This window comes from Chelonoidis abingdonii, chromosome 15 (assembly GCF_003597395.2).
Source record: "Chelonoidis abingdonii isolate Lonesome George chromosome 15, CheloAbing_2.0, whole genome shotgun sequence".
NCBI lineage: Eukaryota > Metazoa > Chordata > Testudines > Testudinidae > Chelonoidis > Chelonoidis abingdonii.
In genome coordinates this window covers 51642583-51656450 of record NC_133783.1, presented here as the reverse complement: position 1 = coordinate 51656450, position 13868 = coordinate 51642583, and the positions used below count along the sequence as shown (strand labels likewise).

At 41.7% G+C, this 13868-nt stretch overlaps 1 protein-coding gene across 1 annotated transcript in view; it reads right to left on the bottom strand.

Moving 5' to 3' along the window:
• SHTN1 (shootin 1) overlaps nucleotides 1–13868 on the bottom strand; it is a 92145-nt gene that overhangs the window by 30825 nt on the left and 47452 nt on the right. The window contains exons 9-10 of the mRNA XM_032780795.2: nucleotides 5114–5260; nucleotides 3132–3285 (exon numbers count right to left, since the gene is read on the bottom strand). Coding sequence (XP_032636686.1) covers nucleotides 3132–3285; nucleotides 5114–5260 — 301 coding nt within the window. The remainder of the gene's footprint in view (nucleotides 1–3131; nucleotides 3286–5113; nucleotides 5261–13868) is intronic.

The following is a 13868-nucleotide window of genomic DNA, read 5'->3' as shown; positions in this document are numbered from 1 at the left end:
TATGGATCTCACTTGTCCTTCACAAGTTCTCAAAGAGAACTGCTATCAGTTCCAAGATTGCTTCAGCTAGTTCCTTAAGTACCCTGATGAATTTCATCAGGCCCTGAAAACTTGAGTATTTCTAACTTATCTAAATACCCTTTAACGTGATCCTTCCCTATTTTGGCATGCATTCCTTCCTCCACTGTTGTTAAATTTAATAATTATGTTGAGTATCTGATCTGACTTATAGTGAAAATGCCAACAATAACCAAAATGACCTTATTAGTGTCATTATAATAATGACAGGCTAGGTTACATTTTCAAAGCATTGTATGTGACAGGCACACACAATCCCCGGAAGAAAATAATGGTATTTCCACGTGTATCTCATATGTTTTGGACATCTGGCTGCCTTCTATCCACATTGCACATGAAACAAACTGTGCCAGAATCAGAATCTGGTGGAAGCCTGGGATCAATTTTCAATTTCCCCACTCTCAGAGACATGCTGTAACAATGGGAAATTTACTCAGGTGTTCAATTCTCCGCATCTTACGACTTTCACTTAATTCTTCAGGGAAGAGCAAAAACAATGATCATGAAGTTGAAAATGTATGGAAAAACTAAACTATCTAAATATGTGTAGCTTGGATAACCAATGATTCAGAGGGGAGAGGATGAAATATAATGATATGACAGATGTAAAACCAAAGGATGGAAAGGAATTATTTAGTTTTCTGGTTTTTAAACTTAATCACATACCAAATTTAGGATGGCTATCAGGAAAATACCATGACAACCATGTTACCTGGGACTTTTAAAAATAGACTGAACAAGTGAGCCCTAAGAAAATATATTCTAGGGAATTTTATCTGCTTATGTGTTCTTATCATCATGGTAAGTGAGCATCTAACAATCCCACATTGATTGTGAGATGGACTGCATGATCTAATACGTCTTTCCACCTAAATTCTATGAGTCTATGATTAATTTGACACACACAAAATTGTGAAATATTTTTCCAGAAGCTCACACCACTACATTGGTATGCTTTTTCTCTCTGACATTTTCCATCTACACATTCCAGCTGTGTTTGGAGAGTTAAACAGTAGTTCACCAGCTGCTAACTATATTTTGAATTTATTATGAAATGGCAATTTTAAATAAAGAGAGTTAAATTACAGTTTTTAGCATTTAATAGGCATGATGCTGTAAGCTGGTCAGGCACCATTTTAGTATATAAGACTTTGATAACTAAATTACAGTAGTTGTTCCATACTGTAAGTGATTTTTGTCAGTGTTTTGGAGGCTTTGGTTTAGCCTATAAACTGGACAAATAGTCAGAAAGTCAGACAATTTTTTCAGTCAGATAGTAAGGGGATAAATGTTTAGCATGATGCACAGGGAATTAGACACACAATTCCCATGGATTTCAGCCATTAAAACCCACAGGAGTTGTATGCTTAATTCCCTGTGCCAAGCTCTGAATACAGTATTTACCTTTTAAATGTCAGTATCAGAAGAGCCTGTAATATGAGGAAAAAACCTCACTTCAGCAGCAGTTGTTTTCTCACAACTCAGTCTGAAGGGCTAAATCTTTCCCACAAATTCACCGATAACTGCTAGATCAAGACAAAATGCTTGTGTGATTTCCTAAGTTGCTTGATAACTTCCACATATGGAATTTTTCCACATATGGAAACATGAGAACTCCCCCCCCATCATCTGTACAATAGGGGTGCTACATAATAAGCCAGGGGTAGGCAACCTATGGCATGCGTGCAGAAAGCGGCACACGAGCTGATTTTCAGTGGCACTCACACTGCCCGGGTCCTGGCTACCGGTCCAGGGGGCTCTGCATTTTAATTTAATTTTAAATGAAACTTCTTAAACATTTTAAAAACCTTATTTACTTTACATACAACAATAGTTCAGTTATATATTATAGACTTATAGAAAGAGACCTTCTAAAAACGTTAAAATGTATTACTGGCACGTGAAACCTTAAATTAGAGTGAATAAATGAAGCCTCGGCACAGCACTTCTGAAAGGTTGCCGACCCCTGTGATAAGCCATGGTGTACTGTGTGTGTGTGTATCTCTGTGAAAGAATTAATAGAACGGTCATGTTCTATTTATGTATGTCTTTTGAGTCAATGAAAAATATACGTTTCAGCTGAACTTAAAAGGATTATCCTTTCACACGCAAACACTGCATTGAATCTTTACTTACTGTAGACTCAGAGTTCCCTAAAGATTTAATTTTATATGCCTGTGGAAGGTGAACAACCACCAACCATGCTGCTTAGTGATCAAGCAGCAGGGCGGCAGGCCATCTTCCTCTTGAAAACATGGTCCCGTCCTTCAGTGCCTCCCCCATCTCTCCAAGAATTTCCAGTCCTTCCCTTTAACATGGGGACTTGGGGTCTAAGCCCATGAACAGTCAAGGTCTTTTCCAGCTAGGTTCTCAATCGAAGTTAATGCTCTTGTAATTGTAATATCCTCTTGAAGTGGGCAGGGGAACCCTGGCCCACGCCCTCCACTGCTCTGGTCCAGGGCCCTATGGCGGGCACCTACACTCTACCTTGAGTGTTACACAGCCGCGCCTGAGGCCATCTCCTAAGAAAGCCTCCTTTAGCTTCCCACAGTAAAACAGAGAAGTCTCTGACCTGCATACTCAGTCACCTGACTCTACTTTATAGGTTTGCAGAGGTCTGCATTGTCAGGTCTCAGGCAATGAGTTCCTAGGCAACACTTCTCCCACAGCACAGCCATCTGTTCCCTTCCACTGTCCCCTGCCTCTGACCTGCTTTGCTTCCCTTTTTAAAGCCTCTGCCTCCAGTCTGTTCAGGCCCTGCAAGTGTGGCTGGACAGGGTTGCTTGGGACCAGAGCTGTTCCTTAACTCCTTGTTCTCCAGTGAGGTCTGTATGCCTCATCACAATGGCACAAAATTTTTAAAGATTTTTCTACTGAATAGATTCTAGACATTATGTTGAGTTGAGTCATTGAACTTCATGCGGTGAAACACAAATTATGCACAGATGCTCATGGCTTCATCTCAAAAGTATCACGTATAATTCTGTTAGGTCTGCACCAGTAACATTTGAGAGAAATTCACTTCTAAACTTAATTTAATGAAGTTATTTTACCTGAATGCTTTAGGTTTTTAACTTTTTCTTCAGAGTTCTGCCACTGTAGTTCCAACTGCTTTTTATCTTCTTCCAGAAGTCCCAGCTGCTGCTGTAGACAACTGATCTCCTTATGTAGTGCTTCATTTTCTAGCTTCTCTTCTAATTCTTTAACCTGCGGATGGCAAACACTGGACATTATTACAATAAAAAATAAATGCTCATTCTGTCTTTTGCGTTGATGAATAGCTGGGCCATCTACCAGACACCGTAGGCCTTAGGAATATGAGATTAGCAGGAACACTGTAAACTGCAGTAATATACATGAGAAGTCTTTTTAAGCAAACAGTTTTGAAAGACAGCCACAAAGACTTTTTTTCTTTAGAGATTTAAACATCTTATTTGAACACAGTTTCTTCATTTGAAGCAAACATTAATGTGTTTTTTTTTTTAAGTTAACTGCTTCTGTTTAAAGGTTATAATTTAAACTCACTTCTTCTGCAGTTCATGCAGTTGTCAATGGATGAACTACAGAATGACATCAGATTGAGTGGCAGCATTCAAGTATGTTGAAGCAATCGCTTCCATAACTATTAAATATACATAATTTGGTCTAGTTTACAAAAAATCAGAGATTTTCTATAAGCCGGCTATTACACCTCAAGTATGTTTTTAAATAAATATATTAAGTGAATATATCTTTAGCTTTACTGTACATGTGAAAGTACAGGTACTGAGCATTACCCTATGGCAGTGGTCCCCAAACTGTGGGGCGGGGGACATGGAGGAATATTCAGGGGGGCACGGCTGGGCCCAGGCCAGACCCCATGGGGGGTGAGGAGGGAGCACCACCCAGCCCTCCTCTGCTCCCATGTTTAGTTCCCACCCCCAGGTCTGCCCTGGCCTTGGCCACCAGCTCCTGGCCCTGGCTCTGATCCTAGCCGCAGCCCCCGGCTCCCAGCCCCGACTGCAGGTTTACTTCCAGACCCGACTGCAGCCCCACTCCCAGCTGAAGCCCTAGCTGCAGCACCAGCCCCACTCCTGACCATGACCCCAACTCCACTGTGGCTTCCGGGAGGGGGGTGGGGGTGGAGAGTGCATGGACGTAAATGTTTGGGGACCACTGCCCTATGGTATACACACACTGAAAACTAAAGTGATTTATAGGTGCAGATCCTCAGCTGCTGGAAATGGTCATAAATCCACAGATACCATACTACACAGTCTTACTTCAGAGATGACATCTTCCTCATGTCTTTCATAATTCTGAGATTTTCCACAGCACCCACATACACAGCATTTTATATAATTTCTATCTTTTTCTATAGTTTCCCCAATATTCTGGGATTTATACTTCCTTCTACTGCTCTCATTTTCCTGCATCTCTGGAACCAGGAACCACCTTACCATTGCAGGATGCCTGGATCCTGCCTTCTCTTCATTTAAATCCTTCCTGAAAATCACTGCTTTCCCCAAGGCACATAAATATTAACACATGTCAATGTGACATCATATCACCCCTATTAATTTAAAAAGCAATACTCAAACTTATCCATTGAGTCTCCTAGTGCTTTGGTAATCCATACTAGCACATGCCTTTATCAGTGTCTAATGGCTGGTTCACAGAAGGGTTAAGTGCCCACTACACCTATCAGCTAGAGGGGTCATTCCTTTACCTCCAGTGTTACAGGAGCATGCTTTCAAGACCTGATTCAGGAAAGAACATCTTTAACTTCATCCCTATTCAGAACATAATTTTAAGTACATGCTTAAAGCTATGCATGAGCTTACCTGCTGTCTTGAAGAAAGATGCATTCCTGAATCAGGGCGTAAATGCTGAAGATTTTGTGTTCAAACCCTACCAACGACCCAAAGAGACAGGGGATAGGGCAGGGACCAGACCTCTGCATTTAACTGTCCTGAGCACATTTAATAAATGGCAATTAATATGAGTTTTGAGAAGCTATCTAAAATCCTACAGTAGGTGAAAAATCTTATACTACCTTTTGGTGGTGTTGATGTCTCTCTTCTTCCAGTGTTTGGGTCAACTTGGCATTTTCATCTAAAGCTTTCATAAGCTGCTGATCAGGAGCAGAATTTTGCAGAAGCAGATGACTTTGTCTTTTCAGCTTGTTTTGTTCAATGTACATCTGCCAAAAACAACACACATGCCCAAAAAAACCTGAATGGTTAAGTAAAGTTTCCCATCTTAACTGGAACCAGATTAATAATAATAATAATAATAAACACAGTGAATCCTCTAGCATTGGTTAAGAAACTCGGGGTGAGAGGAAGTTTACAATAGCTAAGTGCATAAAGTGCCTCCTTGTTAAGGGAATGATGTCATTTATTATTAAAATTGTGTGTGTTTGCAACACTCAGAAATTAAAGTTCATAGATGCTTTAAATTAGTATTCTCTTAAGAGATTAAAGCTCACTTGGTATACAAGCAGTTATCCAGTCAGTTCTTCACTAGATGAGACATTCAGTCACTGGGATAGGAGCCAAAAGAGCGTGGCAGTGGTGCGCGCGTGTGTGTGTGCGTGTGTGTGTGTAAAAAAAAGAGAGAGAGACACACACAGTGGGGAGGTAAATTTCAACCCAAGTCTGTGTAATCAGTCACCATACCTACTCCACAGGGAAGGTGGTGCGTTATGGTGCGATTTTAGGCTAGTACAAATGGGGCTCAGAGATACTCTCAACAACTTGTCTTTGAAGCCATTGTTCCCCTTTTAATTTTGAACTGTCCACTTCTTTCTCTTTCCCAAATGTTGATACTTTTGGTTTGGAGGATGTGGGGGGAAATAATCAGGTGGGTGTCACTACTCCAAGCCTTTTCAATAGGCCACTGGGCCCTCAAAAGGGATTGCTCAGGCCTTTGCACTGATCAAATATAGAGGGTACTTCCCTTTGTCTGCTGGAGAGCTCCAGGGAGAATTCTGCTTTCTTGCAATAAAATTCCCCAAGGAGCTACCCCTGCAGCTCTATGCTGCCAATAACATGGGGCTGTGCCTGAAGTCAGTGAGGGGTTGGGAGTGCAAGGAATCCAGGATTGGCCCAAAGAGAATCCAATCTTTGTAGCAGAAATGACAAGCATAACTAGGAGAGGAGATTTCTGATGAGAATGCTGGGTTTTGCACAGCCGGTGTTTATCCTGTGGGAGACACTTTCGATCTTTTATGAAAAACACCCTGAATACAGTGATTGTCCCCAAATTGCTGAAAAACTGATCCTTTGTTCAGTAGAATGATTTATGACCAAAATTATTATAAATGCAAAGCTCCATGAAATCTTGACAATTTCCCCCACTGCTTATTTTCTGGCCAAAGCTACTAGCACAACTTTCTGATGAACTATTTCTTCCTATCCACTATTATTGGACTTCACGGTATACTATTAAAAAAAAAAAAAAAAAAAAAGGAAATGGAATCAGATGTCTGTGTATTTATTTACGTAGCTGAGTTTTGTAGCAAGTTTCTATTCAGCACACTGTTGGGCTATGTTTCTGTTGGGCTACATAATGTATTATTATGAGGTTGATAATAAAAAGGAGCAACCACTGACCTCGCTGAATTTAAAGGCCTCGTCTACACTCTCACTTACTTCGGTATAACTTACGTCACTCAGAAGTGAAAACAAGCTACCTTCTTGAGTGACATAAGTTACACCGACCTAAGCGCCAGTGTAGCCAGCGCTATGTCAGCAGGAGAACTTCTCTCACCAACATAGCTACCGCCTTTTGCAGAGACAGTTTTATTAAGGCAGTGGGAGAGCGCTCTCCTGTCAGCACAGAGAGTCTTCACCAGACATGCTTTAGCAGCACAGCTGATCAGTACAGCTGCACACTGTAGTGTTTCTAGTGTAGACTAGCCCTAATTTTTGATGCAGTCTAGAAGATTCACAAATGCAATTCGAATGCAGAAACAGAGAGAGAATCAAAGTGCCTTAATATTAAAAAAGCCAACAAAGAACACCTCATTGGGTAGAGCTATACAGTGGGAAAGGCAATAAAGAACTGAAAGCACCCAATGAAGAGAAAGCTATGACTACAGGCTCCAGTCCTCCAATTATATAAAAACAGGGACTGTTGTGTGGGTGTGGGACCACAACACAGCAGAAGTTAGCCTCCTGCAACAACTGCAATGACTCTTCTCTGAAGCAAATAATAGTTTATCTTCCTCATGGTCACTTACTGAGTAGTTGGCCAGGATTAGGTTTAAGTCAGTCTTACCCCACCCTTTCAATACAAATCCTGGTCCTCTTCACCTTCCTTTAGAAAAGAAGGAAGCAGAGAGCACAGTGCAGCAAATGGATCAGAGATTTCCTCTAGAGACCTCACTACACAGAACTAATTGCCCTGTGCAGTACTTATATACTATAGTCAGAGGTGAAAGTAAGCCAGTACGCCCTGGTACAGCGTACCAACATGAACCGGTGTGCTGTACGGGGGCGGCCCGGCTTCCCTCAGCAGCGGCTGGTGCCCAGGGCCCTTTAAAATTGCTGCCAGAGCCCTGAGGCAGCGGCAGCAGGGCTCCGGGGGTTATTTAAAGGGCCGGGGCTCCCACTGCCTCTACTGCCCTGGGCTCTTTAAATAGCTGCCGGAGCCACACCGCCACTACCCCAGGACTTTGGGGGCTATTTAAAGGGCCAGGGCGATAGAAACAGGGGAGTTCTGGCCCCTTTAAATAGTCCCCAGAGCCCTAGAGTAGGGGTGGGGCTCCGGGAGCTATTTAAAGGACCCAGTGCTCCTGCTGCCTCTATACCTCTGGCCCTTTAAACTGCTGTAGAGCCTCCAGCTGCCGCTGCTACCTCACGGCTCCACGGCTCCGGCAGCTATTTAAAGGGCCCAGGGAGGTAGAAGCAGGGGAGCTCCAGCCCTTTAAATAGCTCCCAGAGCCTGCCAGAGCCCTGGGGTAGCAGCGGCAGCCGGGGGCTCCGGCAGCGGTTTAAAGGGCCCGGGCCGTAGCTGCGGCCGAGCCCTGGGCCCTTTAAACTGCTGCTGGAGCCCCCGGCTGCCGCTGCTACCCCAGCAGGGGAGAGGAGGGCATTTACCAGTACAGGGCAGGCCGGGGCTGGCTCTGACCCCCTCATCTCTGCCCCTTCCGCCCGAGGCCCCGCCTCTTCGGGGGCCAGAGCTGGCCCCAACCCAGCCCCGTACTGGTAAGTCCCTATTTCTACTTTCAACCCTGACTACAGTGATGGGTGCTATACAAAACACTAAGATGGGCAGATGGCTGTATTTCTGACTAGTGTATGCACAGCCACTTTGCATTCCCTTCTGCACACTGAAACATGATCAAGGGCCATACTGTCCTACAAATATATGTTAAAAGACCAATTAAACAATACTAATACTGTGCCACAAACTGACCAAAAGCAAAGAAGAAATTCAGATTTAAAGCTGGCCGCTCATCCAAAATTTTGAATGTTTGGCAGGATTTCTTGATCACCCATTATATTACATATACTTGTTCTATGTATTTAATCTCCTCATCTAGAAAACACGTCTTTGAAGAGTAATAATTTAACTGCTTACAGGTATTTCTGGAGCACTCCTCACCACAGTATAAAATCTATTGTCTGCCTGGGAGAGCAAGACATTTGAGTCAGGTGAAGACATATAGCATTTAATGCTGACAGATTCTCATTACCTGACAGTGGAAGGGATTTTTGACCCTGATATGGCAACGAGCTCCACCATGGCACCTACGTAGCACCCCTCTGACTTCAGTGAGAGTCTGCATGGACCCAGTGATCTGGCCATACAGATCCCTACTGACTCCGCTGAGGTGGCATTCTGGGTCACATATGATGGAAAATAAAAAACATATTAGAAAAACTGTTTCTATTTTACACTCCCATTTTTACACCCAGGATCTGTTGGTAGCCTGAATGCTTTCTTTTGTGCCTATAACTGATGCTGTCTGCAGTTTACTGCAGGCACTAAATTAGAAGCAGAGTGAAAACTTCTTTAAATATATCAAAAAAATCCATACTGAACATCCAGCAAGCAGTTATTGTGCAAGAGCAGAAGACACTTTTAAAAGGTTTAATTTCTGTGCCATGTTATTTTGGTTTGCACAATATAAGAACCATTAGGCTATCTGGTGGGCTAATATTTAGCAAGGTTTCATTTTTCAGTTATACTAGAATGAAGCAACATTGCAAATATGTATATTTAAAAATTGCTTCTGGATTGAAATATGCTACAAAACCATAATGGTAGCATTTTACACTCACTTTGCACTGGTGTCTGTGATTTACAGGCGAGGCAAGGTAAAGAAAAATCAGGACTGGGAACTTCAAAGTTACACCAGAGATCAATTTGGCATATGGAGTCTTGAAACCAATAATTCCACTGATCAACAACAACAAAGTCACTCAGTCTCACAGAATAGTTGCCCCCAGTGAAATTTAAGTCATTTCTGAAAAGAAAGAACACGAGAAAACAGCATAGAAGTTTCTCTATAATTCTGTTGGGGAAAAATGTTTGGCAGCCCAAATTAAGGTGCATACAATATGTTATTAATAGAGCTGGTCACAGTTTTTCAGTCAAAACATTTTCCTGCTGAAAAGTGGGATTTTGTCAAAAAAAAAAAAAAAAAAAACCCAACACTTTTCATGTGAAAAAAAATTCATTTTTTTTCAAAATTTTCCTGACAAGTTTCAAAGCTAAATAAAAATTTTTACTTTAAAATTGAAAAATGTGTTTTCAAAACCTGAAAAAAAATTGAAATTCCAAAATTCCAGGTTTCTGTCCTTTCACTTCCTTTTTTGCCAACAAATCTAAAGGAATGAATGATGGCTGTAATTTGGGAAGGGTTCCCTTTGTGCACTCTAACTTTTCCAAACTACCTCAGCTTTTGAAAACCTACTGAGTGGCAAAAAGAAACATAAAACACTGCAACTTAGCCACTCACTAGATTTTGAAAAAATGGATAAAATTGTAATGAATTTTATTTCATTTCAAGGTTTTCTTGTGAAAATCAAACACTTTCTATCAAAAAATTGAGTGAAAAGCTTTTGTTCAAAAAATTTCACAGAAAACTCCCTGGATTTTTCGACCACCTCTACTTTATTACTTTCTTAGCATCACAGATAATGTGCATGGTGCTTACAATATGGAGAGAAGGAGATTTCTAAGCCAAAATAAATGTTTATTATGTATGAGCCTGATCCTGTAATCATGCACGGGAATAATTTATTCACATGAGTAGTCTCACTGATTTAAAATATTATACCTATGCTTAAGTATTTGCAAGATCAGGCCCTAAATTAAAGGAACAAAACAGGATAGGACAGAAAATACTGAGTGAAGCAGAATGAAGAGGGTAAAATATCATTATACCCTTACTTGGGAGGTCAGTTTATCTGCACTAAATAAGACATTAATTTTTATTATATATAAAAAATAAATTGCCAGGACCATCTAATTAAAACACGTTTCAGCAGCACAGAAACCTGCATGTAGCACCAAAATATCAAACAAAGTGTTTGTTGACAAGGCAAAAGAAATACCTGAAAGGATTGTTTGATCTGTGATGGGGTTTAACTAGCTGATCAATTAGTTCTGACTTTACCACCTGTGAGATAATTATCTGCAGAGCATCCCAATCAACACTTGAAGCATAAGCCAGTGCTAGGGGGAATCTACTGAAACTACTACCACAGCTTTAGAAGGCTTAAAGAGAACAATAGTTTGATAAACATAAAGAGCACCTCATCCAAAAATCTCTACATATTTTATAGAGGATGCTAAATCTCTATTCCTATTTTATAGATAGAGAATCTGTGGGACCGAATGTCTGCAACTTGGCCAAGCTCAAGCACCAATCCAGTGGCAGAGCTGGGACAAGAATCAATGGGATTTTGCCATAGACTTCAATGGTACCAGGATTTTCTCCCAGGTATCTCAACTCCCAATCCTTTGACCCTTACACAATTCTGCATCCTGTGGACTTGATTTTTATTTTGATGCCAAATTTGAAGAAGGAATTCTTCCTGGTTAGGAGAGTTAAAATGTAACGCTGAGAACTTTGATCCTCATCTAGGTAACATCCAGATTCCAATTTGGAGACTTTCAAAACTAACCCCCCACACTGCAGCTCAGCAAGATAAAGAAAAACACTTTAAAGCCATGTGTTTCCATACATATGTACACATTCAGAATATTAAATATTGGCACTATTTTCAGACTGTTCCAACAAATGACCCCCTTCATTATAGGCTAAATTACAACTTGCACATTCCATGCTTGATCCCTATTTTGGCAGTCCCATGGGAAGAAGGGAGCAAGATTCCAACTCTCTGCCAAACTATCGATCGACTCTGGTCTCAAACTCTCAGGCCTGCTGCTTGATCCAAAGAAGAACTGAAAGATCACCTTCATGGGATGGGAACATTTAACTACACTTTGCCATAACCTTGGGGTGCAGATGCATTACAGCCTTGTAGTTTTATGTCAAACCCGAACAGGTACCCAGTTCTGGAACAGGACCCCTACCTATGTTTGCTAAGTAGATGGGCTGCCACTTATTATAACAATAGACGCAAATGAGAAAGATGAGCAGTATGGATCAGTTAAAGACTTTGTGTTGTCTAGTTGTTCACAACATTTTATTATTTTGTGGTTCATATTTTAAAGGATATTAATTTTGTACTTTGCTAAGGACAGTATCAAATTTGGTGATATTTAATTAATTAATTAATAGCTGTGCAGGTTGAACCTCTCTAGTACAGCACTCTCTGGTTCGGCAACATCCGTGGTCTGGCATGATTTCATTTTGTGTTTTTCATGCTTTATCTACTTATTTCCTTGTGCCAATACAGTAAAACAGTACAACGACACTTTGTTATGAAGAGAGCCAGAAAGCCTTGGCAAGGCGGTTTTGTAGGCGTTGTTCTGTTTATTCGCCTCGGCAAGATAAAAATAAAAAAAGAGACCCACTCGCCACAATATTGACTTCCTGTGGTTCAGAAAATTCTCTGGTTCGGCATCGGTTAGGTCCCCAGGGTGCCAGACTAGAGAGGTTCAATCTGCACAACCTTAAGAGGATACGTTTTATACAAAGTGCCAAGTGCTGCATTTATTAATTCTATGGGTCAAAGGAAAGTGGCCTAATTCACCAAGAACAAGGCAGCAGTTGTCGTTAGTTCAACTAAATTTACTGCCTTGTTCCTTGCCCGTTGCATACTTTTCCCTGAACTGTCATTCAGAGATTGCATTTTAAGCTGCGGATGGCTGAATCCTTACCAGAATGGTAGCACCCACAAAAACACAGCATCACACTGTGATGGGGCATACCAGGCCTTCATGGCCCCTTACTGGAGACCCCGCTGCTCTGCCACATCCCACCCTAGGAAGCAGCAGGGTGGGAGGAAAAGAGTAGCAAAGGTAAGTCCTTCAAGCCTGCCTAGAGAAGCCTCACTGGAGCATCCATCTTGGAAGCTAGAGAGACCTGGTCCTCCAAGGGCTAACAACAGCCAATCAGAGCCCAGCAGGTTCAGATAAAAGGAGCTGCAAAGCCTCAGCAGGTCAACTCCGGCTGGGACCAGTGGACTGAAGAAGGGTGCTCCTCTCTGGCCAAAGGAGCCGGATAGTCAGAATTTATGGCTGGCTAAGCTTACCTCATGGGAGAGAAGGACCTGAGAATGGTGGCCCTGAAATAGGGTTGGGGATACAGGTCCCAGTAGGAAGAGGCCCTAGGAAATAGCTGTGAAGGACTGAAGTTGAGCAGCATGTGAGCTACTGTGTATACAGTCCCTGGGTTGGAACCTGGAATGCGGTCAGGCCTGACTTCCCCTCGCTACTATAGGTAGAGTGGTATAGACCTCAAGAAGATTCCAAACAAGGGGCTGCATTTAAAGGTCCCCAAACCGGGGCTGTAGACCCTAGCAAGGGCAGAGAGACGGTTTATTTATTTATTGGACTCTTTAATATCCCAGCAGAAGGGGTTCACTCACATGTTGTGACTTGGCCAGAGGGCCAAGCCACTGAAGACCTCCCAAGGTTGGCTGGCAGCCTGCAAGGGACACTAGGGGCAAGAAAAGGACTGTGGTACCACTCCCAGTCACTTACAGGTGTGTGCTCCATTACACATCTTTACAGTCTTCTCTGTATGAGGAAATTCATCACCAAGTCATATCAATTATCTTACATCTATAGGATGATGCACCATTGCCCACAAGTCCCAAACAAGAGAATCTCTTACTGCTACTTACTTATGTTCTCCAATTAACATTTTCCCGTTTTAGCATCATATAGAATGGATTATATTATTCTATATATTCCTAAAGCACCCGGCCTTGTTCTATCTGGATGCCACTGAATCCATTTAGAAACAGATCAGATGCTTCCTGGAAGAGGAGCAAATCTCTTAACCCTCTTCCCAACAGATTAAATGGCTGACTTCAGAGGAATCAGATCTAGGTGGTACACTTCCTAGCGCAGACAGCTGTGGCCATTTCACAACTTTGTTCTCAGATGAAAGCTTGATGAGAGAGATTAGTCTTGTATCATGCTCTAAAAGTGGCAAGATTCAAGCTCAGGGTCTAAGACCTAAACATATCCCTCCTTTATTTCAATTATTTTCAGTTCAACCAGCTAGGCAGTGAATTAATTATTGTGACTAGGCCTTGAAGGATTACCTTATCCAGTAAATGTCAATTTTGTCATATACACATACAAATATTTCCTCAGAAGATAATCAAAATTTACAGATAGACAAAGAAAAATGCTGCTGGAAAAATTATTAAAGT